The following is a 27,095-nucleotide window of genomic DNA, read 5'->3' as shown; positions in this document are numbered from 1 at the left end:
TGCTGCCCAGGTTAGAGCTCCTGGGAGGCCCACTTCCTCTGGGTTTTGTGAGATTGGGTGTAGAGCAGCCACCCGGGATCTGCTCAGTGCTCAGGCCCAGATCAGAAGGAACTTGTTTTTTGTTTTTTTGTTGTTGTTGTTTTTTTTATCTTCAGTAAATAATTTCTGATCCTGGGGTAGCAGGAGGAGGAACCCTTTTGCAAAGTTTTAAGAAGTACATTGGCAGCTTTTCAGAAATGTACCTGCTGCATAGCCCGTGTGCAGTTGACTTGGCACTACCCAGTGCTTTGTCAGACAGACTCCTCTATGCTGACTTGCCCCATGGGTTTGTGTGTTTGTATCATGTATGTAAGCACCTCGGTGTGTGTTTACCATAGATGGATATAGAATGTGGAGTCCTACACTTGGCCTGGGAGTAGCCATTTAGGACCGTGCGTTGATTCCTGCAGATACCACCTCGGGAGCACTCAGCCTCATTACTGGGGTATGGGAAGTTGCCAGTGCTCTTAGATGGCTTTATACATAGTAACATGATTCCTTTTAATCATAAACACAAGTTTTCAGGTAAAATTAGTTTATTACATTGGGGGAAGGGAGGTGCACATGTGCCATACCGTGCATGTGGAGGTTAGCGGACAGTTGACGAGAGTGTTGTACCCTTCCACCACGTGGAGCAGGTTGTTAGACTTGGCAGCAGGCGCCTCTACCTGCTGAGCCAGCTCACCAGCTCAGGGTTTCAGTTTCTTGGATGCTTTAGCTCTGTTTATTCAGATGTAAGTTGAATAAATTACGAATTTTGTCGTACTGTTCTATGATAATGATGCTAAAAGTCAAGTCCTGTTCCTTAAAATACCCCACTCTTCAAAGTAATGGTCTCATCGAACTTTTCTTGCCTTGAAGGTCTATTGACATTTCCCCCCCAAAATAGTGCTATAAATGAGTAGAATTATCTTTTTACCCTAAAGAACATTAATATATTAGGATATATTACTGACCTATAGTGTAGTGCATTTGAGTCTGTGTTTCAGTTATTTGGAAGTGAACAGTAATATACATTCATGATTGATTTCCACAGAAGAGTACAATAGACCTATAGATGAGAAAGAAATATTGATGTACAAGTTAGTTTTTGTCAACCTGACACAAACTAGAGTCACCTGGAAGGAAGGAATTTCAACTGAGGAAGTGCCTCCATCAGACTGGCCTCTAGGTATATCGGTGTGGCATTTTCTTGATTGTGGATTGAGGTGGGCGGGCCCAACCTCTGTGGGTAGTGCCATTCCTGGGCAGGTGGTCCTTGGAGGTATACTAAAAGTAGCTAAATAAGAGAGGGCATGGAGCAGGCCAGTCAGCAGCTTCTCTTCATGGTTCCTGCCTCTGCTCCTGCTTGAGTTCCTGTCCTGACTTCCCTCTGTGATGGACAGTTACCTGAAAGTGTGAGATGAAATAAATCTTCCTTCCCCAGGTTTTTTGGTCAGGGTTTATCACAGCAACAGAGAAGCAAACTGAGCACTGCTCTGCAGACTTGGAGAAGGTGTAATATGACTCAGATTGTCTCAGTTCCCTAAACAGCTTTAAGGTGCACCGCCACTGTTGCTTTTTGAGATGCCTGTGGTTATTCTTGATTTTTACTCCTAGACTTTAAGGACACAGAGAGAAAGTGGCCGCTGTAGGATGCTCTTGCTTGCCTAGTTTTTGCTATAAATTATATTTTCCAAGGATTTTAAGTCACTTGGTTCATGTGTGTATGTGTAACGGAGCCTGGCCCTTGACCATATGAGGCAAGTATATCCCTAGCCATTCACATGGTATCTAATGGTCTTTTTTTGCCTCCCAGGAACAGCTTCCATTCTTTAATTTTTAAGTAGATTTTATAGTAACAGTGAAAAGTGATAGGATCAAATCCATTTCTACATTCTTTATTCTAGGAAAATCCTGAATTCGATTTACATTTTGAGAAAGTCTATAAATGGGTGGCCAGCAGCACAGCTGAGAAGAACGCCTTCATCTCTTGCATTTGGAAGCTGAACCAGCGCTATCTCCGCAAGAAAATTGATTTTGTTAATGTTAGCTCACAGCTTTTGGAAGGTAAAGTGAATGAGAGTGTGTGCACGTGATCACGTGTGTCCTTAAGTGACTGTATAATTTGGCACTATTCAGAATAACTAGGATGCTGAGTTTGCCTCGCAGTCTGTCATAAAACACATCAAATCCTTTCTCTTACTGAAAACATTAGATGCGTGCATTGTAGGATATTGGTATATTAAAATTAAAAAGTAGAATCACTCATCCTGGGCTTGGTGGCACTGGCAGCAGTCCCTCCCTACTTGGGAGGCTAAGGCAGAAGGATCACAAGTTCAAGGCCTGCTTCAGCTCCAGAGGGGGTGTGAAGCCAGAGCGAGTCTTTTGGGCAACTTAGTGAGCCACTGTCTAAGCTCAGCAGTGCTCGGCTAGAGACAGCTCATTGGTAGAGCACTTGCCTGGATGTGCAAGCACACTGGGTCCAGCGTCACTACCTAAAGCATGCTCGCCTGTAAATGTGCTCCTCAGAGAGAACTGCTCTTACCGTCTTGACATATATATTCTTCAAAGCTTTTTCTATGAATACCTAAATAGAGAAATTTACACTTTTGTTTCTTAACATTCTTTTTCACAGAATGAATTCAGTACAAACTTTTTTTTATGTTACTAAATACTTACTCTAAATTTCTATTTTAAACAGCTGTAGGATAAATGACCCTACAGCAGTACTTTTATGCCTAGCAGTAGAGAACACAGTTCTGATGTTACACGCCTGAGTTTAAATTCTGGCTTTGTTACTGTGGACTATTTTGTATGGCAAGACAACCTCTACTCTGAAGTATTAAAATGTTGAGTGAGCTCTCATTCTCTCCAAGTGTCTTTCCTAAGAGTGTAAGCTTCCTATGAGGGATGCTGTGTGCATATCACTCTTTATCTCGCAGAAGAAACCAGCTTGTTTGTTGTTGTTTTGAGACAGTCTCCCTGTGAAGCCCGGGCTAGCTTGGAATTCACTGTGTAGCCTGGACTGACTTTGATTTCATGGCAGGCCTCCTGCTTAACCTTCCTAGTGAGCCATCATGTCTGAAACTTTATCCATGTGTTTATGGGAAGGAGGACACTCGCATCCCATGGCTCTTGTGTGGAGGCCAGAGGAAATGCTGTGAAGTTGGTTCTCCTTCTATCTTTCTATGACTTCCAGGGATGGAATTTCAGGTCACCAGGCAAGCACCTATACCCACTGAGTCAGTCTCTGGCCCAGTTTTCAATAATTTAAGATATAGTTTGAAGCAAACCATTTATCTATCTACTTGCTTCTTATTGGTCCTATTTTTATTTGCTATTCTTCTCAGCAGTTCTACTCTCTCTAGCCTTGGTGCTTAGAACTGGCAGAAAAATGGCAGATACCTCTGCCAGGCCCGAGCAGCCCCCAGGTCCCTCCCCACCGAGACACTGGCCTGGGTTAGGAGCATCAAGGAGGCTGCCATGTCACAGGGCCTTGACTGTGGGGTGTGCTGAGAAAGTGACTTCTAGAAATGTGTGGTCGTTTTTCTTGCCTTGACTCTGGGGTGTCTTGAGGAAATGACTCCCTAGAAACGTGTGGTCATTTTTCTTGCATCCAACTACAGTTTCATTTGTTTTGAATGACTTTGAGGATTTTTGTTTTATTGTTTTTTATACAAATTAAAACAAGAATATTCTGATTAGCTAATCAATCATTTATTGAAAAGCTTGCTATTCTGTTTTCAAATATTATATTTCTGGATGTTATGTATTTCTAATATATATTTTAAGTTGATGTATTTCATTAGCAATACTATATTGAAAAATGAATACTCACTAAAAAACATTACCAAAAGAATACAAAGACTATTGCTGATTTTAAGGATAAAATTGAACTTTTTTTAAAGTACTTAATTTTTCAGGACATACAACCACAATGTTGAAGTTCATAGAGATGAGCTCAGTTGAGATTGGTTTTAAGGATGCTAAACGTCCTTCAGGATGTCATTTCAGAAAGCATTTTCTGTTGGTTAGTAACCATTGTTTTGGTTTAGTGTTCTGGGAGAGCTTTATAAACATCTAAAACTAGTTCTCATGGGCCCTAAAATCACAGCCATTAATTCCAGTTTTTAAAAAGTAAATGTCTCTTGGCTTAGGATAATGTTAAGGAGAGAAAACCCTCACTACAACCTCTTTTAAAGAGCTAACTAGTCAGCCAAGTAACTCAGCGCACTTACAGCTGTGCATGCGGCAGCAGCAACGTCGGTAGTTTTGATAAATGACGGCGGGGTGCTGGAGTTTAGAGATGGAGAGGGAGGAAAGTTCTTTTTGTCTCAGTCTTTTCTTTTTTATCCTTTGACTTGCAGCCAGACTTTTAAACAATCTTCCACTTGAATCCTTGAATGCCTGCTTGTACTGCAGTCTTCTGTGTTCGTTTCTCGCCTCAGTCTTATTCTTTGAAACAGTGTTTTGTGACTAATCCTTTGTAAGGGAGTGACCTGGCGAAGCTGTGGGCCTTGAGTGAAAAATAACTTCACTAAACGCATGAGTCAGAGCTGACCTAAAAATAAGCCCCGGAAATGATTCGCTTCCCAGCTTTCTTCTTCAAGGACTCGTTGGAACTGTTTCTGAAAGACAAGAGAAAATAGGGAAATACACTTTGAGACAGTGAATAAGAAAACAAACATACAAGTTTAGCTTCTTAGGGATCTTCCCACTGTGTAGTTGGTCTTGATGTTGCCCTGAGACCCCAAGTTTAGCATAAAGTTAAAACAAGATATGGGTAGTAGTTAAAAGTTTTAAATCTGTACACTTTCCTACCCAGCTAATATTCTTTGCTTCCTTTCCTCTGCTTTCTTCATACCTTTTACTCCAGAACTGCCTAAAGTTACAGAAGGTGCGTAACACCTTTTCTTTCTATTCTATTTCATGTGTATGTATCACTCGCTCTGTTATCCATGGGTTGTATATTTATGGAGTTGTATACAAGGATAAATTTATTACAAAATCCATATAGTAATAAAACCAATAGTACTATTCATTATTAGCGTCCAAAAAACTGTTTCAGGGAAAGAAAATACTCCTAACATAGTTTTGATGACTGAGAACACTGGCTTACTTGCAGTGGTTAGTGTAACCCTGGTGGTGGGTTACTTAGGCAGCACCTGCCCTCTAGTGGTTAACATGGAGTCACATCTGATAGTCGAGCATCTCCACAAGAAACAAAACCGTCTTATAGAAAAGACAAGAAAGATAGCAATGCTTCTCTAGAAATAGTTCTAGAGTGTAATCTGTAAATTGCTTATGTCAGAAATTTTAATCTCCTTTCCCCCTTAGGGATATAATGAAATCTGCCAATTTATTATCTATTCAGAGTAAATACTGTCTCACTTGGAGTTACCAGGTTTTTGTTCTGAGACAAATGTATTTTAAGTCATACTGAATGAAAATACTCATTTTCAAGTAAAATGGCAAACACTAAGAGCATCCAGACTTTGCGATTTAATTCCTGCTACAGTCAGCCTAGACAGTCGGTGGCTTTTCAGATCTATAATTAGGGCTAAGCATGATTCCCATTCCACCTCCACCAGACTCAGAGGTTGTATAAGATGCTCGCACACTGTGTGTTCCTTTCCCCAAAGTGGATCAGGACGAAGCCCGTCAGACTGACCTCTCATATTTGTGAGGAAGCCGGAGACTGTATGATTTTATAATTTCACATCACCAAGGTGTTGTTCTCAGGTTACTAAGGACATTCCTGGAGCTTAGCTGTTTTATCTAGGCATGTGAAATTTTTAAACAACAGCGAAAAATAGAAAATGCAGTCAATATTTTCAGTATTTATAATTTCTTATGGATAATACACTTCTCACTTCAAAATTATTCCAGAGGGGTGTGTGGGGTGTGTGTGTGTGTGTGTGTGTGTGTGTGTGTGTGTAAGAGAGAGAGAGACAGACACAAACAGATTTTTAAAATATGAAAAGAGCAAAAATAGCAAGGGGAACTGCTACCAGGAGAGAATTGTTCCCCATATCCACAATTCATCAGTGGTTTGTTAGAGCGACAGCCATCAGGAGAACAAGAGAAATTAGGTTCACTTCTTCATGCTTTCTATTTTAGTAAAATTGTGTTTTGAGAGATTGTGACTAAAGCCCATTTTGACACTTGTCAGTCAGCAAGCATACTAGACTGCATGCTTTCTGTTGCTCTTAGGACCTAACCTGAGTATCATTGTGGTTCTGTGTGAAAATGCTGTTTGAGACTTCTTTTCATACATTCCGAATCATTCTTTTCTATCTGTCATCTACTAAATGTGTCCTGTCCTGTGCGTATAATCGGCCCTAACTAACTAGCACTTTAATACCCATGTTATAGTTCTTCACAGTTTTTGATGGCCTTTTTATCTTAAGAATCTGTTCCAAGTGGAGAGAATCAGAGCGTCACAGGAGGAGATGAAGAAGCAGTAGATGAGTACCAAGAGTTAAATGCAAGAGAAGAGCAGGACATAGAAATAATGATGGAAGGCTGTGAGTGCGCCATTTCTAACGCTGAAGCCTTTGCAGAGAAGTTGTCCCGAGAGCTGCAGGTGCTCGATGGGGTAAGAACACCTCATGCTGTCAGTGAGTACTGCGGTGGGTCGCAGAGGCTCGGGCTGTCTGCCTCAGCACTTGAGCTTTGATAAGTGGGATTACTGTGTCTTTGTAAGCTTGTTAGCAGATGTTTAAAAGATTAACCATGTGCTGAGGAGATGGCTCAGTGGCTAAAACACTTGCCATGCAAGCTGAGGACCAGGGTTCAGACCCCCACACCCCAAGTAAATGCTGGGTGGGCATGGCAGCTCTTCCATAGTTCCAATGCTTGTAACTCAGAGGTAGTAGATCCCTGGGGCAAGCTAACTAGACTAGACAAATCAGGAAGCTCTTGCTCAGGTCAGAGATCCTATCTCAATAATAAGGAGCAGAGCAATTAAGGAAGACAGCCTACATTTGATGTCCACGCTTACTTACACAGAAGCCAGTGAGTATTCATACATCACACACACACACACATACACACACACTTACTAAAAACAATTTCCAATGACATTTGACTAAGGCTAAGATTTTAGATTTTGGAGTGTTCCTATTATGCAATGGTGGAAGAAAAAAGATAACCACCTTAGGGATTAATTCCCCTAGGCTCTGAATAGTTCATTACCAAAGAATAAACATTTTTTGTTGTTTTTAAGAAGCTAATAAGAACAAATTAGCAAAAGAGAAATGTAGCTGAAGTAAGTGTGGGGAGCCATGAAGGAGCTAGAGTTACTTACCATAGGGGAGCAGGGTAAGTGCGGGAGAGGGAGAAGGAGCTAGAGCTTCCACTACAGAGGATTTAGAAGAGAGCCTCTGATATCTCTGCAGTTTCTAAAGCGTGGTCTCAAACCTCAGTATAGAGGCAAGCGAGCCTTCCACAATACTGGGTGGAAAGTGAGCCAGAAACTAGTTGACTAGATACAAAGAGCTCTGACAGCGTTTCACCTCCGAACTTCCTCTAACATTTAAACAGCAAGAACTGTTACATTTTCTTTCCCTTTGTAGGCCAACATTCAGTCAATCATGGCCTCTGAAAAACAAGTGAACATCCTGATGCAGTTGCTGGATGAGGCCCTAAAGGAGGTGGACCAGATCGAACTGAAACTGAGCAGTTACGAGGAAATGCTCCAAAGTGTAAAAGAACAAATGGATCAGATCTCTGAAAGTAACCACCTGATTCATCTCAGCAACACAAACAACGTGAAGCTCCTGTCCGAGATAGAGTTCCTGGTGGTGAGCATTTCCATAGGCTGCCAGCAGCGCAGAAGCAGGAAGAGTAGTGATGTTCTGTAAAGCTCATGTATAAACCCACTTCCTTGTTAGATCGTGATTTAGAGTGGTTAGAGACTGGGTGGTAGATAGGCTTGAGTATCGTCCTGCCTGTATTTTCCCCACAACTACACATGCAAGTGGTGTGTTTGAATGTGTTCCAGAACCACATGGACTTGGCCAAAGGTCATATAAAGGCCCTTCAGGAAGGGGATCTGGCTTCTTCCAGAGGCATTGAGGCCTGCACCAACGCTGCTGACGCCCTTCTGCAGTGCATGAATGTCGCTCTCCGACCAGGTGTGTTCAGTAGCCATGATAAAATCTGACTGAGGACAAGACTAACACTGGGACTTGGTAGAAATACTGTGACAAGAGGTGACTTGGGCTAAGTGATTTAGGGTTACTTCATTAGCTATGCAAATGAGTTTCCCAGATTCCCCAACAAATTTCTATCAACACTGAACTTTTCATTTCAGTTCCTTCTAATGAACCATCTTGCTGTCACAAATGTATTCTTATGCTCTATCTAGTTTTTATTTTGTTTCGTTATGGGGTAGCATCTCACTACATAGCCTAGGCTTGCCTCAAACCATAGCCTAGGCTTGCCTCATGCCTACAGTCCCCCTGCTTCTCAAGTGCTAAGTACAGGCACACACCACCGGCAGCTCTCACCATGATCTTGTTTAAAAACACAACTTTATTATTGTGTGTGCATATATGTGTGCATGTATGCACCATGTGTAACAATGTACGTGTTGAGGTCAGACATGTTTGTAGTTCAGTTCTCTTGTTCCACCTTTACTGGGGGCTCTTGGGGTTGACCTCAGGTTTCCAGGTGTGTGTGCAAGCACTTTCACCTCCGGAGCCATCTCACTGCCCTGCCACAGTCTCTCGATGCTTCCTTCTTAAGCAGAAGCAAGCACAAGTAGACATTAGGACAGGCCGGGGAAGATAGGGGTTTCTAGGCAGTCATTCCAGAACCTGAATGCACAGTCAGATCACCTAGAGGACTCACTGAAACAGGTTACCCGGCATAGCCTCACATTTGGTAGGTCTGGGCTGCCATCCTAAAATTCCTATTTCTAGTGGTTGCCAGGTGATACTGAAGAAGAACCAGTGTGTTGTATTACTTTTCCTCCTTTTTTTAAATTGTATAAAACAGTAAATAAGCCATTACAGCTTTGAATTCTTCAAAAGTTAAGTCTGAGTATCATCAGGGTAGTACAGATGTGAGCTCCAGCTCAGTGGCAGACTGTTTGCCCAACATGGACAAGGCTCTAGGTGCCTTGGAGGGCGGGGGGGGGGGGGGGGGAGAAGATGAGCTTATTAAGCATGGTGAGGAGGCCAGCAAGATGGTCCTCCAGAAGAGGGGTTTGCTGGACAACTTGGTGACCTAAGTTGGATCACTGGAACTCATGTAAAGGTGAAGAAGGCTGAGAACAGACTCCACAGCAGTGTCCTCTGAGCACCACGTGCACCTTGTGGAGAGGCCTTTCTTGTTCAGACACAGAGGGGCTCTGCCTGGCGAGTCGGTGAGGGACTGTTGTTCTGATGCAGGCCATGACATGCTCCTGGCCGTCAAGCAGCAGCAGCAGCGCTTCGGGGACTTGAGGGAGCATTTCGCCCGGAGACTGGCCAGTCATCTCAACAATGTTTTTGTTCAACAGGTAATTTTAATTTACTATTAAAACTGACATGTTTCCATAGGTCATATTGCTCTAAACTTAAATTCCCCAAAATATTTAATGTATTCATTTGGGGCTATAGTATATTCCTTCACACATTTCTATGGTTTGAAGATTTTGAAGTCTGTGAATAGTTCCTCATAGCAATACCTTGGACTTCAGGTAACCCTTTACACAGACCTCAAGTTCCTTTTAGCTGAGACTGATCCTGGGAATCATTATTCATTAGTTCCATAAACAATTGGCAGGCTTATGTTAACTTTGGAGCCTGTGTATTTGTCAGTGTTTCAAGGTGAGACTCAGACCTGACTCCTCGTCAGTGTTCCATAGGTTCTGTGTAGTCGAATATACTGTGTTCCTGTAAGGAAACAACCGCTTCAGCTGGGAATTTTTGTTGACTGGGTCTCCATGTTAAAACTTGGCTCTGTTTTTGGAAAGAGATGTTATAATTAATGATAAGGCAGGAATAATTTAATAATGCCAAGGGACCTTTCAAAATTTGAACAAAAGATATTTTATAGTTAATATAATTAGATTCTTATGGGGTTTTTTTTTGTCTTTTATTATACATATTGAACAGAAAAATCAGGAGAAATCTTAATAATCAATAAATTCTCTCTGAAAACATTGGTTTTTCTTTGAAGTATTCTAAACCAGTTGTCTTTGTTATATTTTATTTCCAACTAGTTTACTCAGGCCCTCCTTCACCTCTATAACAGGTCCTACTTTCTTTCGGTTCCTGTGAGTACATCAAATCAGCTCAAGCTTCTGTGATTTTTTTTTTCATATGTCTATAAAGTTTGCTAAAGTTAGCAGCAGAATATTTATGCTTACAGCTTAACTTACTGATCTGAGCTACCCATTAACTATATTTGTAATAGTTTTTAATGTCCCATTTGTCCAAAAAGGCGTTTAACCTCATGCTGCTTGCCTTTCTCCCTGTTTCTCATCTCCTTAATTTTTCAGTAATTACTTGTCAGTGGTTGAGATGCAGAGTGGACACTGCTCTGGGATAAATGTTACTGATTCTGTCCATGAGAAGCCCAAAGTCTAGGGCAGGGAGACAGACAGACAACACTTGGGAACGCAGTTGTCATTGTGGTTTTATTAAGAGTGGGAGGGGGAGACCAGGACAGGTGCCTTCAACATTTCACTGGACTTGAAAAGTAGCAAGAAGAAGTCAACTGAAAAGTCACGTAGGAAACTCCCCATTTTTCTTAGTTTATTATTTTTAACGCTGTTGGCAGTGATGGTGTCCACATGTGTAATGACATCAAAAATGTCAGTCGACAGTGGTCTTTTTGCATCCTTAACTATTGGTTATAATGTGCAGTTTTCATTCCGTTTGCTTCTTTGCCTTCTAAACTAATGGCTTTGTTTAAAACGAATGCTTCTCATTTCTGAAAATCTAATATGTCCTGTTAACATGTGAGTGATGCATGCGAAGAATGAGAGTGTTGCAACAGCCTGTGATGTGCGGTCAACAATGGAAAAAGATGTCTCAAGTGCAAGAAAGATCAGTTGAACTTAATCACCAGGTCACTAGCAAAAGGGCTGAAGAACATGGCGATTTCCATTCCAGGCAAGGGGAAGAGAGCTGGGAGGTTCTGACTGCATGTGGTGATGCGCCTCTGTCAACTCCCGTCTTAGTTGCCTCGTTTGACAACAGAGATTACAAAAGTGTCTACTTCACTTAGACTATATTTGGCTATCATAGATTGCTCTGTGGTAACTTTATAGAAGTTCTAGCATCTGACTGGATGTAGTGGCACATGTCTTTAATCCCAGTACTTGGGAAGCAGAGGGAGGTAGATTTCTGAGGCCAGCCTACTCTAATAGAGAGTTTCAGGCTAGCCAAGGCTAGCTACATAGTGAGACCCTGTTTTGAAAGCAAACAAAAATTATAGCGTATAATATACATATGCTGATAAAATCTTACAGCTAACCAGGTTTTTAATTTGAATAACCTGTGAATTTTGTTAATCATAGAGTTGTTATTTTAGATGAGGTATTGTATGGATTCAAATTTGTGAATAAAAGGTACCTAGGCAGTGGGCACTCAGTAATTCTGTAATTGTTGTTGGTAATCTATTATATATAATAGAAACCTTTAAAATGTTCAAGCATATGAAAAACAGAATTCTCTATACTTAGTGGTTTGCATGTGATAATTTTTGTTGAAATATTGGTTGAATTAAGCAACTTAAACAATTTTACAATTTCCTATCCTTATTCTAGAACATTTTATCTAAAATTATATCTTTAATAACATTCAGTCTATCTTGACGGTAATAATTATAGATAATAATACTCAGTTTGTGAAACACCAGTTTCTCAGGTGTTTGTGACACGGAAGTGTTGAGAAAATGTAGCAGAGTAACATCTGCACTGAGCAGACTGAAAGGTCCTCCACACAGTTGCTAGTACTTAAGTCTTCTACTTCCCTCGAGAGATTATTTTTAATGATTTAAATCTTTCTCAACTTGAAATAACGTAACTTAACAGATAGTAGACTGAGTAAATAGTTATACAAATGTAACTTTGTGTCTTGAGTCATTGAGAGATGTTATGGAGAAGACTATTTTGGGTGATGAGAGTGACGTTGCCCATTATAGCACAGTATCTGGAACACTGTGAAGCAGGAGACTCTTCTCTCTATCAGCACCATAGGTTAGAGCCACCAGGACACAGTCTGGACCTGCAGGCATAGTGTGTATGAACGTCTGTGTCTCAGTGTGCGCTTCTTAGAGCCCTTCTGTGATGCGATGCTATCTATACCAGCCGTGACAAGTCTAGAGTGGAGACAGAACAGCGAGACACACTAAAGCACGTAAATTACAAGTGATAACAACTCTTCCAAATTAAAATAATTTTAATTCTTTAAACTCAGGATGTTAATCAAACTGTTGTATTTCAACTAGTATATACACTTAGGTGGCTTTACCAAGTAATTAATTATCCAGCTCCTCTCTGATTCAGCAGCCTTTGTAAATTTAATAGTTTCCATAAAATACGGAAAGAGCTTCTGACTAGGCAACCCGAATGAACTAGTGAACGGAAATGCAGCTGTGCTGGCCTTGGCTTGCTTGGTGGGAAGTTGTTTCTAGTAGACTCTGCTCTTGCAGCTCCTCGTCTCTGGGCACTCGCTGACTTTAAGCTCCATCACACATGCTGACTAAAGAGCAAGAAAGAGCTAGGTCGTTCAACAGAGGCCTGAGATGTTGCGTTTATAGAGAGAGCGATGAACACACACTCATCACTGTATGCACATAAACTCAAGAGCTAGTTGGCACTTGCAGGTTTTGATTCTGGCTCTAAGGATTTTAAAGGACGGCAGAAGTTAGACTTGATTGAACAAGATTCCAGGTATGGGTTTCCTTCTATGTGACCTGAGCCTTGGATTCTTCTCGAAAATAGGGTTAATAGGCCAATAATCTAGCGTCTATATTTTTCTAAAGCAAAAGTCAAGACATATGACTGTTAATTTACACAAAAGTGTCAAGGTTTGGAATAGCCATGTGCAGTAGTTTGACCTGCCCATCACTTTAATAAGTGGAATTACACTGTTCTTAGGGATTGTCATAGAAAGCCCAAAATATAGCCATCTAGAGTCTTTATGAACTTTAAATTTCATGTCTTGTACATTGTTTTATCTGTTGAAAAGTCTGGCTTCTAATGGGAATCTTATTAGACAGTTTGTTTTGGAAAGACTTGCCTTTGGTATGTTTCCTAACCCAGTCTGTGTGGAGACGTTTATTTGTAAGTTGTAAAGTCTTGTAGATAAGATTTATACAACCTTCTCACTTCTTCTGGAAGATGAAGTTAGTGATGCTTTGTCACAGTGCCACCCGTGCATGTCTGTGACTGTTTATGGTGCTAGGAGCCCATGGATGCACAGGACGGTGAAGGTAGACCAGTAAGTGCGCAGGTTTTATTTTCCTGTATTGGCTCGGTATTCCGACTACATTTGGTCATTGTGTAGAATTTCCCGTCGTAACAGTGTTCCCTGAACACTCCATCACCCTTATTCGCTTGTTTACCCTAGGGTCACGATCAGAGTTCGACTCTTGCTCAGCACTCTGCTGAACTGACGCTACCCAATCATCATCCATTTCATAGAGACTTGCTCCGCTACGCCAAGCTGATGGAGTGGCTGAAGAGTACAGACTATGGAAAATATGAGGGACTCACAAAGGTATGGGTTTGATGGCAGTTACTCACCGGGTCTACAACAGAGTCTTACGTTACGTGCTTACTTCCTCAAGTTTGAAATATGAAAGCATGTTTTTGACAAAGCAAAAGATAACTGAGTTTCTGAGTGCTCATATATGTACTCGAATAAAAAGAGCCAAAGTTTGAACTTCACCGTAAAATAGGATTAAGCTATATTGTAAACTGAAATATTTGTCTATTTAGTCCAGTGTTGTCATGAACCATGCTTTTTTCTATTTTGTGTGGGTCTGTGTGTGCATCTGTGTGTGCACTTGTGCAGAGGTCAGAGGAGGACATTGAGTATCTTCCTCTGTTGCTGTCTGCCTTGTTCTGTTTAGATGGGGTCTCTCACTGAACCTGGGGCTCATTTTCAACTAGGCTGGCTGGCCAGCAGATCCCAAAGATCCTCCTGTCTCTGCTTGCCCCTATACTGGGTTACATGGTCACAGTCAGCTTTTTTTATTTAGTTAAAGATATCTTAGTTGTGTGTATGTGTCGGATATGCATTCGTGAGTGCCAGTACCCACAGAGGTCAGAGATGCTGTATCCTGGTGGAGCTGTGGTTTTAAGTGTTGTGAGCCACCTGACATGTGCTGGGAACTAGTCCAGCTTCTCTGAAGGAGCAGAACGTTTTCTGGACTGTGGGACCATCTCTTCAACACCACTCCCAGTTTTTTCCATGGGTGCTGGGATCTGACCCAGGTCCTTATACTTACATAGAAAAGTACATTTACCCACTGAGCCATCTCCTTAACCTCTTCTGGGGGACTCTTTATGTGTAGTATAGACACTTGGAAGTACAAACATGCTTAAGGGGGTTATTGACCTTCTCAGAATGTATAACCTGTTGGGTTTTGATTTGTTTGGTCTAAAGAACAGTGGGACTATAAAGTGAGAGAGTGGCTCCACAGTCAGAAGAACTAGGATGATACTGCACTTGGCAGGATTGGTCATCAGAACAGTGTCGTGAACTAGTGACCATAGTCCAGGCATCTGAATCATTGATTCACCGTATTCAGTCTATTCTGTGCTAACATTGTTGAGTGTTGGAGGTTTGGGAGTGAAGGAAACAGGCAAGCACTTGCCCTCTCAGAGTCCATATCCTGAGTAGAAAGACAAAAAAGAAGTTAACTATATATATGAAAGAAGTACTGTGAGTACTGGAGAGAATTCAGGAGATGCAGTGTTTAGAAGGGGTCCAGGTGGGATGGTGTTTGAGCACTGGTTTTAGAGGCCAGAGAGGAATGAGCTATGAGTGGTCTGTCGCAATGCAGACCCCTGAAGCAAAGCGTGCCCCTGTTCTCCAGAATGAGCCAGGAGGCCACTGTGGTTCTTCACAACAAATTTGTATTCCCTGAAGTGTCTATGTGCATCTGCTCTGGCTTGGTAGTGTGGGTAATCTTATTCTTGCTCCTCAGAATGAGGCTGTTGAGGGTTAATGCAGTTCTTCTGTTGTGCTATTCTGTTTTATTTAATTCAACAGAATTCTCATTTGGAGGTATGTTAAGTAAAATTACTTATAGCACTCAAATTCTTCCCTTTTTGAAGTTTTAGGACATTAATATTTTGAATAATTAAATATGTCTTCTTAAGAGTTTCATGCCTGTTGGGCCAACAAGTCCTTTGTCCCCTAGTGACTATTCAAATAAGTGATCAATAAGCTTCTTTCCTAATTGTGTTCTGAGTAAGTCTTATCATCTTGTCTTTATATGTCATGCAGTATTCATGAATGTGATTCAAAGTGAAGAAGTAAGATGAGCACCAGCCTCGTGCTGACACACTCTCTGCTCTAAGAGGTTTCGTTTCGTTGTTTTCTTGTTTGTATGGGCTACAAGACGGTAATTTTGAATTACCGTCATATTTCCCAGGGCTGTTACATGCTCCTTTGTTTTGAGCTTTGGTGTACTTGTGTACTCTCTCACACACATACTCCATATATGTCCAATTTAGTTGTTAAAATACTGTAAAAAGTCAGGAATTTTGTTTAAAAAGGAAGGTGAAAGTAACCTAACAACAACATCAAAAAGAACCCTAATAAACATAAGCAAAGCCATGTTTCTTTTAAGCACTTGGCTGGTGTGCACAGCTCATGCTTGTGGGAATGAATAGGAAAAGCCTATTCCAGGGTCTTGAGGGATGAGAATTTATTCACAACTGTACCGAGGCAGAATCTTGACAGAGTCCTTAGTTTGTTTACATAATCCGAGCCCTCGGAGGACAGGGCTTTGCCTACATCACCCATCTGCCCAGATCCCATCTCCCAGGACGCAGCATCTGTCTGTGTTTCTTGGGTGCGACTATAGTAGGAGGTGCTTCACTCTTGATTAGAAAAGTCTGAGCTTTCCCCTGCAGTAACAGTCTGAGGCCGACAGTCTTGAAGATTTCCCAAGCATATCTCCGTCTTTGTTCCAGTGCCCAGTTCAGCACAAACACTAAAATTGGGACAACACAGACTAGGAAGGACCCTGTGGATGCGTAAGGTTCCATATTTTATGATGGAAAATCCCCTACACTCATGGATAGGCAGAATTAACACTATGAAAGTAGCTGTATTACCAGTCTTAGCTCCACACTGAGATATGTGCCTGGTTGTATAAAAAAATAAAAGAGCGTAAGAGATCTCTGGAAGACATCTGACAGCCAGCATGAAGCAAACTGGAAAGGCCGCCCGGGACAGCAGTGCTTAAACACAAGAGGGAGTCCAAGTCAGATGGTAAAAGGAATTAATTTTGTGATGTATTTTAATTTTATGTGCTCTTGAATTTATACAAGAACCATAGGAAATAACTACTCATCTGAATAGCTCTTCTACAGATGTGCTCTACACATTGAAAAGGGGACGGCTCTAAAGTATGTTTGATCCAGCTATTGTTAACATACAGCCTGCTCTATAAAATGATAGATTAGTCTGAGATTAAAAGAATATTGAAGCTGAGATTCTGTCCTAAGTTTAAAAAAGAAAATGACTGGGAATAATTAAACTGCTGTCATTTCTTTAAATTTACCTAAACTCTCTAATCCTGTGTAACTTAGGACCTGGAATGACACATGATCCCTACTACTGAAGAGTTCTTACTGGGACAGAGTGTTTCATGTAAGGATAGACAGGTGTGACAAAAAATTAATCTTTATGCTAAATAATAGATGTTTGCATTTAAGGCTTAATAAATCAAATGTTTTAAGAAAAATTATTTTGAAAATTCTGACCTTTGGGACTCCACACAAGGCTGAATGGTTCAGTGAAATCAGGAGATCCTCCTCCATCACCATGGGCACTGTCGGGCAGCATGGCGGTGTGAACGGAGAGGTACAAGATTTCCAGTCAATTAATGGGTCATGCTATACCCCACACGCTAGAACACTATGCTGCCACACTGGTTCACATGTCCTAGCAACTGTGGCTGTAACCATTGTTAGAATGTACCAAGGTAACACAGAAGCGTGATGGTTTGACTGGATGCTTCTGTGAATTGTAATGATATGCTACCTATTTGTTTTGCTCTGCCTCTTTTCAAAGAGAAAATAGCCTAACTTTTTATATTCTCTGAAATACACTAAGGTTTTACAAGCATAAAGGATTTAAGGGGAAGATTATAAAGAAAATTGTTAAATTAGTTTACCAATAATTGCTTGTTCCATTTATTTTAAGAATTACATGGATTATTTATCCCGACTATATGAAAGAGAAATTAAAGATTTCTTTGAAGTTGCAAAGATGAAGATGACTGGCACCACTAAAGAAAGCAAGAAGTTTGGTAAGCCTGGCGCTGGGCCCCGTGTCTCCTACTGAGTGATCTTACTTACTGAGGTGTAACTCTGAGGCCTTTAAACAAGTGGAGGAAACACACAGAGCTAAAGAGGCAGGCATCTGTCCGTAGTTCTTCACAAGCTAAGGTTCCGTAGTGTGTCAGTCTGGCAGCAGCGGGACACTGCTGGGATTTGAGGTCACTGTGGATAGGGAAAGCCGAGGTGAATACGTGCAGTGCAGCCTGGTAGAGAGGGTTAGACAAGGGTCAGACCGGAGACTGCTGAGAGTGTGGTTCTGATCCAGAAGACTGCTGCAGGTGGGGGCAAGTCATTGCTCTCTACAGAGAGAGAGCTAGGTCATTCCTGGCTTCCTACTTCTCACTGGCTGCTGTGAATTTTAGAAAAGTGGATTTTTTCTCTCTCTGCCAAGGGTATATAAAAATGTCACCAGAATCTCTCTTGTAATTGTACCTTATTTTTCTAAAGCAATATATTTGGAGCCTATTGCTTTTTTATTCCCTAACATTTACAGGGACCTGAACAGTATTTGAGAGAAGAGCCAGTGAAAGTATCAAGCTAAGAAAGGATGTGCTGAGGCCACGTTCTGCTCTTGCATGTACCCATCTCTGGAGTTCTCTTTGGATGGAGTTCTGTGCCTAGTCAAGTCCAAACCTGGCCTTTAAGGGCTACATTGTGCACTCCTCAGTGTGTCTGCGGACTCCCTTTAGAACACTGAGTTTAGCATTGACTGTTGAAAGGAGCCTGTGCCCTAAGCATCTACAGGAAGCAGGCAGCAGAGTTGAACATCGCTGTCCTAGATGTCCTAATTTGGGACTCACTGTATTAATTATTGTAATCTGGAAATTGGAGTGGTTTGGGTTTGTCTGTTAATATGCTACCCTTGGTAAAACACTGTCTTGGACAGTCGGCTTTTGAAAACAGAAATGCTAACTCACCCTAAAGGCTAATTGTTCTTAAACAGCAGTGTGTTTATATCCTTGTTGATGTTTCACTGTGGATATGCTGTGCCGTTTTTGGGCAAAGAGTATAATATAATGCAGTTTCATGTTTAATGTTTTCATGAAGTATATTTGTCATCACTTGTTAGTGTGCCGTTTAATGCTAAGAAATCTCTTCTGTATGTGAAAACAAGTTGGATACACATAAAGATAAAGGAAATAAAAACACAATAGTATCGTTATATCATAATCATGTTATCCTAGAGCTGAAGCCTTCTCTTTCCTACCCTAACTTCTTAAATTACCTTGTTAAATTATTTTAACTTACACAATACAGGTTTAGAATGCATTTTATAATTTTAAAACAATGTCATAAAAAATGATAAATTTTCAATATATCTGTAAAATGTTGATGGATAAGAGTAATTTGTGATAATTCATCATAGAAAGTTACAGTGTCAGTTATTTTGTTATAAAATACAAGATAAGAAAAATAACTTCAGATAGCAACAGCGGTTTGTTCATCTCTTGAGACTTATTAACATTTAAAGTTACGTTCAGGTTAAACACACTTGACTTCAGAAATTCTGAATTCAGTAGGATGGAGATTTTTCCCAAGGGTTCTTTTTCAATGATCCAGATTGTTTAAATTAATTCTAATAATAGTTATAATTAAGACTGAAACCTCCACATTTGGAAAGTTCGCTTTTCAATGACTCCGAGTTAATGGTTCTAAATGTAAGCTTCTGGTTTGAACTTGCTCTGGAACTCTGACGTCACAGATCTTACAAAAGGAAGAACATGATGGAATGGACGTCATCAGAAGGGGGCAGAGCTCTTGCTTTTTGAAAACTTGATTTTATCTTTAATATCACTTACTTCAAGAAAGTCAAAATAGGTTAAAGTTGCCAAGAGGATATCTCTTCTTTGTGATAGGACCTCTATATAAGTTATTCCCTCTTTTGATTACTAGTTTTACCCCAGTATATTCAGAGGCATAGCATTTTCCTCCTGGATTGGTACTTTGATGTAGTCTTCTGTTCTCTTCTCCAAATGTACTCAACATGATGGAGGCAAAGGAAATTGAGTAATTATTTTTACAATTACTACTTTTACTGTGTTGTTTTTCCTTCCTCACTTAAAATGGATACCTTAAAGACAGATGTGTCACTAGGGTAACAAGGTAGTGCGTATACTTGGGCTCTAGCTTTGGTTTGGCATATATATCTTAACTATAGCAAAACAACTAAGTGATCTATAAAAGATACAGAAGGCTTTAGCTCCTTTATATATACAATTATAATGCTCCCATTTAGTGTGTAAAGTCTTGAAAGAAGTACCTAAAATCACCTTATTGCTTCTCACTCTAGCTAAGTAAGCTTTTGATTCCAGAATAGTTGAATGCAAGACTGGATTCGAGGCTTGGTGGAAGAGTAATAATTTCCATTAAACAAATAAACATAGTTCTGTACTGAGAGTGCAGCCGTGAGCACAGGCCTGCCCACTGCAGCTATTGTGTTTGTCATCTACTGGGGATGACTTAAAGATACTTAAGACTTTACAGGAGAGTCAGCTGCTCAGAAAAAGTCTAGAATGTTATTACTAATAAGTAGTAACTAGTCATGTTCATCTGCTTAAAAAAAAAAACCCAAAAACCTTTGAAATAGTCTGGTGTGCACAGGTGAGCATGCAGGTGACACCTGAGGGCCATGGGCAGCAGTGTTCACACCAGTAGATGTCAGCCACACTGTGGATTTTGCCACGCTAATGTCTAGGCTTCTTGTTTCCCAGCCCCTTGAGCTTGAGGAGTGGAAGGTGGGAATAGAGCAGTAGCACTTGAACGGCCAGCTCAGGACATTTGCCTCATGTGTGCCCTGGCACCTGCCAGTTGACACATCAGTCTCTGTTTTTAAGATGGTCTTAGGTTATAGTTTATTCTTTAATCATATTATGCAATTTATTTCTTGCCTTTCACCTTAACTTCTGAGTTTGAGTTCAGGATGTTTCACAGCATAAGCCCTGAGGTTGATCTGTAGCTATTATGTAGAACCGAGTTTGAGAATAAAAGAAATGCCAAATGACCATAGCAGAGTTCTGACTTCCCTACCTCCTTTGTCCCTCAGCCTTCCTCTTCTACACAGCTCCTGAGTGCTGGTTTCCCGCCTTTCAGTCGCCTGCTCATAGGCTGGTTACCAGGAAATTCAGAGTGGTATCTGATTTTAATTTTAAAGCCCCACTTACATAATCTTTAACAGATAAAGTAAAAGATTAGTGTGGAGAAAGTTCCCTTCAGGGGCTTTCAGAATAAGACTGCTAGTGTCTAAAGCTATCCCTTCATTCCTTACAGAATTAAATTACTTGAGTTCATTTTTCTCAGGAAACAAAGCCTTATGAACTTATTCTTTTAAACATAAGTGTACCAACTTTCTAAACTAAAACAATAATCCCACACATTTAAAAGGTTGGGGGAGAGTATTTAAACACTGATATTTTTCTTGAGTAATATGAGTAGAAGTCCTACGTTAAAGATCTATAAACTTCCCATGCGTTCTCTATAGTCGCTGAGTAACTCCACGTGTGTTTGCACTTCTCGTTAGTCGATGCTCAATTCTTTGCATGTGTCCTTTAAACTAGAGCTTTAACTGCCTCTTGTGCATGGTTTGTGCAAATTGCAGTTTATTAACTTGTCTTTGTCTTTGATGCTTGCAACCTAATCCATCACAGCTACACTGCCTCGAAAAGAAAGTGCTGTCAAACAGGAAACAGAGAGTGAGTATGCTTACTGTGCTAGTAGGCACTCAGTGCATGTTGTTAATGTCTAGATGTTAGCTGTTTGTCTTGAAAAACATTGATAGCAGATATGTTGATTGTACCGAATTGCCAGGTATTGGAAAAAGAAACCCAGCATGGTGGTTGTATGTACATCCAAGAAATAAGTGACGTGGTTACAGTTACACAGTGAGGGGTGAAAGCTTTGTTGTCAGAAATTTATGGAAAACCTTAACATGGCAATTCTGTTGCAGGCTATGTTTAGAAGAGCTATAACTGTTACTGTAGGGCCACTGGAGGGAGGGCTCAGCAGCTAAGAGCACACACTCACCTCAGGTGGCTCAGAGCCACCTGTAACGCCAGCTCCAGTAGGATCCCATACCGCTGGCTCCTACACACACACACACACACACACACTCGTCAAAGTAATGAAAGAAGTCTTCGTGGTCTGGTAGTGGTTTGTGTACTGAGGCCAAAGCTTGAGTTGCCTCTATTATGACTTCTCCCATTCTCCCTATTACTAAGTAGAGCAAGTTAACTGGGCAGTAGTGAAGAACTGTGGGGCTTTTCAAGTGTTTTATTGTTTACATTCTAAATGTAAACATTATATATTCCTCTAAGAATGAGCCATTGATTAACTCCTTAGTGTGGGTTTCTAGACTCAGGAACATCATAAATTTAATCATAAATGATGGACTTTTATGGGAAAATTTGTCAAGAAGTGATATGTAGTTCACTTTAACTTTGGTGTTTAAGATAGAGACAGTTAATACTCAGCTATAGGTTTTCTTTAGGAATAATCAGAGTTCTGTTTGCTGTAGTGTCAGCACAGTACTCAGTGACCATCTCTGTTCCTGCCCATGGGATGGGACAGGGTATAGACCGTCCAGTCAGGAAGCTCCTTTCCATCCTAGTCCATGGCTACATGTAGTTTTCCTTCCATTTACAATATTCTCTGCAGTAGGACCCAGTGTTAGTGAATTCCAAGGAGTCTGCAAAACGTAGTAGAATCTGAGTCCTGGTAGACAAGACTCTAGAAGGCAGCCCTGAGGCAGATGGTAGGGCTTTCATTTGTGAGACACAGCTTTCAAAGTTCTGTTGTTTCTTAGGTCTCCATGGAAGCTCTGGGAAACTCACTGGATCAACTTCCAGTCTGAATAAACTCAGTGTTCAAAGCTCGGGAAGTCGCAGGTCCCAGTCATCCTCCCTGCTGGATATGGGGAACATGTCTGCCTCTGACCTCGATGTGGCTGACAGAACCAAATTTGATAAGGTAAAATAACAGGCAATTCTTAACATTGTGATTGCCTTAAGTGTTTTCAGAGATGCAGGCATGAGACACTTTTTAAATCATTCCTATGTCCTTCCAATTCTGCTTTGAATCTGAAAAAAAAAAAATCCCGATCCAAAGGGCAACTAAAATAGGATTTATCAGTTCAGTAACATAAAAGACTCATTGGCATTTACTTGTTAGAAATATGATGTGCAAACAAAATCACACCTGAGTTGTTTGAGGAATGACAGAATCCGGAGTTTGAAGAAACAGTTTCACTGGCTGCCATGCCTCAAGCAAGTTTCAGAGTGTGTCTTCCTCCTTGCAGATTGGAAGTGAGTAACTGTGAGTTTTCTTTTCAGTCTGTTTCACTCTGATATTTATTACTCTGTCAGTCTTGGGAGAGTTTCTCTTTGGCACATTGGGGGATCCTAGACTTAGGGGATTATCTATTCCATGATCTGTGTCCTTGCCAAAGAGTGAACTAAATGTGGAGGCTGTTCAAGAGTCCATGCAGTTCTTTAACCTTTGGTCATTTGGTTTCCTGCAGATCTTTGAACAGGTGCTGAGTGAACTAGAGCCACTGTGTCTGGCAGAACAGGACTTCATAAGTAAATTTTTCAAACTACAGCAGCATCAAAACATGCCTGCATCCATGGTATGGCTTGCATTTATTTGGACGGTATTTATGGTCCGTAATATAATTAACCTAGTTATTTTTGTATTCTGCATTCACAATTTCAGTATCCAAACAGAAAAGGGAAAGATTTGTAATAAATCAATCTTGAAGTATTTTTGTTATTCACAATATACAGAAAACAGGAAGGTAGTTGGTTTTAGATTTCTAGTGTTCCAGAATTCTTAAGCTGACAACCTCTAAATTAATAAGATAGGAAATGTCTGCATTTATTCTGTAGAGAACATCATTCAAAAAGCAATTTTAATCAGGACATGGTAGTTCCCATCTGTAATTGGAGCACTTGGGAAGCTTAGGTAGGAGGATTGTGTGAACTCCAGGCTAGCCTAGGACGCAGAGTATAAGATCTAAAGAACCACAAATCCTACCAATTTAATATCTCAGTGTTCCCAAAGAAAAGACCCAACCTACGAGATGATGATACACAGAGGGGAAGGAGGCCTTAGCTTTGAGTCTGAGAGACACTGTAGGTGCTGCCCTCGTCCCCAGCCCTACTTGTGTAATGCAGATGCAGCTGTTCCCCCTCAGCTGCCTTCAAGGCCTGAGAGTGGAATGGGAGAATTGTAGCCGATTTTGAAGAACTCAGAACCACACAGAAAGCCGCCGCCATAAGAACAATGAGAAACTCACAACTGTTGAGAGGCTGTTGTTCCTGGTAGTAGGACTGCTGGTAAATTTGTATGTGCAGCTTCAGAAAGGGTTTATGGCAGCATTTAGATATCTATATTGAGTGTTATTTTTGTCTTCATGTGTGTCTGTGTCCCACATGTGTGGATTGCCCAGAGAAGCCAGAAGAGGTGTAGGATGCTCAGGAACTGGAGGTTCAGATGGTTTGAGCCGTCATAGTGATGCCAGGACTCCAACCTGGGTCCTTTGGAAGAGCAGCCAGTGCTTCCAACTGCTGAGCCGTCTTCTAGCCCAACAGCCTTTTTTTCAAAGCTGAAATTTTCATTCTAAGGTTGTGGATGTTTTCCTTTTTGTGCGCGTACTTGTGTGTGTGTGTGTGTGCGCGCGCGCGCGTGTGTGCGCGCTTGCTTGTGCATGTGAACTCTCTTTACATCAAGCTTGTGCACTTTCTCTTCTCTTTACCATAATGTACACATAGACAACTACAACTTTTAACTGATAGTAATTCTTTGGTCGGGGATGGGGGTCTGAAAACAGGCTGGTAAGATGGGTCATTGGGTAAAGGGGCTTGCTGAGCAAGCCTGATGACCTGAGTTCAATCCTGGAACCTACGGAAGAGTGAAGTATAAGAACAGACTCCACCTTAGCCGGGCGGTGGTGGTGGCGGCGCACGCCTTTAATCCCAGCACTTGGGAGGCAGAGGCAGGCAGATTTCTGAGTTCGAGGCCAGCCTGGTCTACAGAGTGAGTTCCAGGACAGCCAGGGCTACACAGAGAAACGCTGTCTTGAAAAACCAAAAAATAAAAATAAAAATAAAATAATAAGAAGAACAGACTCCACCACGCTGTCTTCTGCCCTCCACACATGCAGTGCGGCACTTAACTGCACACATACTTAACAAATTAATTTTTAAAATCTTAAGAACAGTGTATTTCATGAAACTTTCTTAAAGAGCATACAATATTATGTTACTTTAATAGTAATGAAATATTACTATTTTCCATAACATATTTTCTTGTAGGTGTTTTTAAAAGTAGCACGCTTTTGATATATAAACTTGTCACACTATGTTGGTCTTTATTATATGTGAATGTTTTTTCAGACTGAAGCAGAAGACCTGGATGGAGGCTCATTATCACGGCAGCACAGTTCTGGCACCCTGCTGCCTGTTTCCTCTGAGTATGTATTTATTACTGTGTATGTTCTGGAAACATAAACTTGAATTGAGACATAAGGAAGTGTTTCACACTGATTCTCGGTCACCTGCTGGTACCCACACAGACCTGTATGCTCTCCTATGCTTCTGTTGCCATGGTGAGGGAAATCCCTGATTGTTGCTATGGTGAGGGAAGACAGACCCTGATAGAAGCAAAGAGTGTATTTTGGCCTGCAGTTCAGGTGGGAAAATCAAGGCAGCAGGAACTTGAAGCATGTGGTCATGTGCTCGTCAGGAAGAGCAGAGCAATCAGTGCCTGCGTTTAGCTTACTTTCTCCTTTTTATACAGTCCAGAATCCAGCCCAGGGAATGGTGCCACCCATAGTAGGCAGATGTTCTCACCTCAACTAACACAGTCATGTCCAGAAGCAATGTAGCATAGGTAATCTTTCACAGATGTACATACATGAAGGCTTGTCCCCGGGTGATTCTAGATCCTGTTGGGTTGACAATCAGCACTAATTATCACATGTGCTCACTGTCTTATTAGGAGCTGGTATTGGTCCTGCTCAAGGACTTGTGAACTCCTGTCTGGTAATGATAGGTGGATTAGCCAGTGCTAGTGTTTGCTGCTAGAAACTTCAAACTGTAGTAGACTTCTTAGCAATAGAAAAGCAGTTTAGTGCCCAGCTTTGCAAATAAAGCTGGTCAGCTATTATCATGTTCAGAACTGCTGTAGAATGGTTCATTGTAGTTTGATACTTCTACTTGCAGTACCAGTGTTTAGCTGTGTTTTTATATAGTACATTACAGTCACAGTTAAAGGTGAATTCACCTGACGTTTATGCTAACTATATGTTTTTTCATGCTTTCTGAACAGGAAAGATATGATTCGCCAAATGATGATCAAAATATTCCGTTGCATTGAACCAGAACTGAACAACCTAATTGCATTAGGAGACAAAGTAGATAGCTTTAACTCCCTGTACATGCTGGTCAAGATGAGTCACCACGTGTGGACTGCACAGAACGTGGACCCAGCGTCTTTTCTAAGTACTACATTAGGAAACGTCTTGGTGACAGTGAAGAGGAACTTTGACAAATGCATTGTAAGTTGTAAAAAATAACCCAAGAAGAAGTCATTCAAAATGGCTGATTCATTTAATCTAGGGTTTGACGCCCGTGACCGCAGAGCTGTGAAGCTGGGAGTTAGCAGTCACCCATTAGGATGGACTAAGATGCAGAGTGACCCTCTGGGCTCCAGGACACAGGGTACTCATCTGTGACTTGTGATTCAATGAGGCAATTGAAAGGCATTTAGATTTATTCCTATTTTTGTATATTCTAGTAAAAATAACTCATTTTAATTGATGACTTTACAGTATTATAATTTTATTTAATAGTATACAGGTCTGATAATCAGACTTCTTCTAAGAATCAGTTGCTGCTACGCATGATGGTATATGGCTCTAGTCCCAGCACTCCAAGGCTGAGGCCAGCGGATCTCAAGTTCAAGGTCTGCCTAGTCCACCTATAGAGTTCCAGGACAGCCAGAGCTACACAGGGAGACACATGACTAATAACTTCTTCAGTCATTGGGTCTCTCTTCATAAGAAACAACACAAGTAACTTTATTGTTCCTGTTAGACTTCGGCAATTTGTAGGAATGAATTGGGCTAAGCTCGGTTCTTTAAAACACTTTCATTTTATTAATGTATTTTTGAATTTTTATCATTTGAATGTTCTCATATATAGCCTGTAAATTGTATCTACTCTTAAATATTCATCGTATAATGGCAGGTAAAATATTAAGAGCAATTAAAACCTATGCCATTTTTTTACACTTAAGAAAAATAACACTCAGGGCTGAAGAGATTGCTCAGCGGTTAAGAGCCCTGACTGCTCTTCCAGAGGTCCTAAGTTCAATTCCCAGCAACCACATGGTGGCTCACAACCATCTGTAATGGGATCCGATGCCCTCTTCTGGTGTGTCTGAAGACATCGACAGTGTACCCACATACATAAAATAAATAGTATCTTTTTTTTTAAAAGGAAGGAAGGAAGGAAGGAAGGAAGGAAGGAAGGAAGGAAGGAAGGAAGGAAGGAAG

General features: G+C 40.9%; 1 protein-coding gene across 2 annotated transcripts in view; it reads left to right on the top strand.

Annotated features, from left to right (window-relative positions):
• The window catches only part of Exoc1 (exocyst complex component 1), a 43,438-nt gene that overhangs the window by 9,660 nt on the left and 6,683 nt on the right, over positions 1 to 27,095 (top strand). Inside the window, exons 4-15 of one of the 2 annotated variants that reach the window (XM_028780740.1) lie at positions 1,929 to 2,088; positions 6,432 to 6,619; positions 7,599 to 7,826; positions 8,027 to 8,159; positions 9,420 to 9,529; positions 13,593 to 13,742; positions 17,409 to 17,514; positions 21,190 to 21,234; positions 22,344 to 22,507; positions 23,058 to 23,165; positions 24,934 to 25,010; positions 25,868 to 26,096. In XM_028780740.1, coding sequence (XP_028636573.1) covers positions 1,929 to 2,088; positions 6,432 to 6,619; positions 7,599 to 7,826; positions 8,027 to 8,159; positions 9,420 to 9,529; positions 13,593 to 13,742; positions 17,409 to 17,514; positions 21,190 to 21,234; positions 22,344 to 22,507; positions 23,058 to 23,165; positions 24,934 to 25,010; positions 25,868 to 26,096 — 1,698 coding nt within the window. The remainder of the gene's footprint in view (positions 1 to 1,928; positions 2,089 to 6,431; positions 6,620 to 7,598; positions 7,827 to 8,026; positions 8,160 to 9,419; positions 9,530 to 13,592; positions 13,743 to 17,408; positions 17,515 to 21,189; positions 21,235 to 22,343; positions 22,508 to 23,057; positions 23,166 to 24,933; positions 25,011 to 25,867; positions 26,097 to 27,095) is intronic. The other variant, XM_028780741.1, reaches the window with a different exon arrangement.

This window comes from Grammomys surdaster, unplaced genomic scaffold (genome assembly GCF_004785775.1).
Source record: "Grammomys surdaster isolate TR1022 unplaced genomic scaffold, NIH_TR_1.0 372, whole genome shotgun sequence".
Classification (NCBI taxonomy): Eukaryota; Metazoa; Chordata; class Mammalia; order Rodentia; family Muridae; genus Grammomys; species Grammomys surdaster.
The sequence above is the reverse complement of the archived record's forward strand: the minus strand, read 5'-3'. Positions and strand labels throughout refer to the sequence as shown.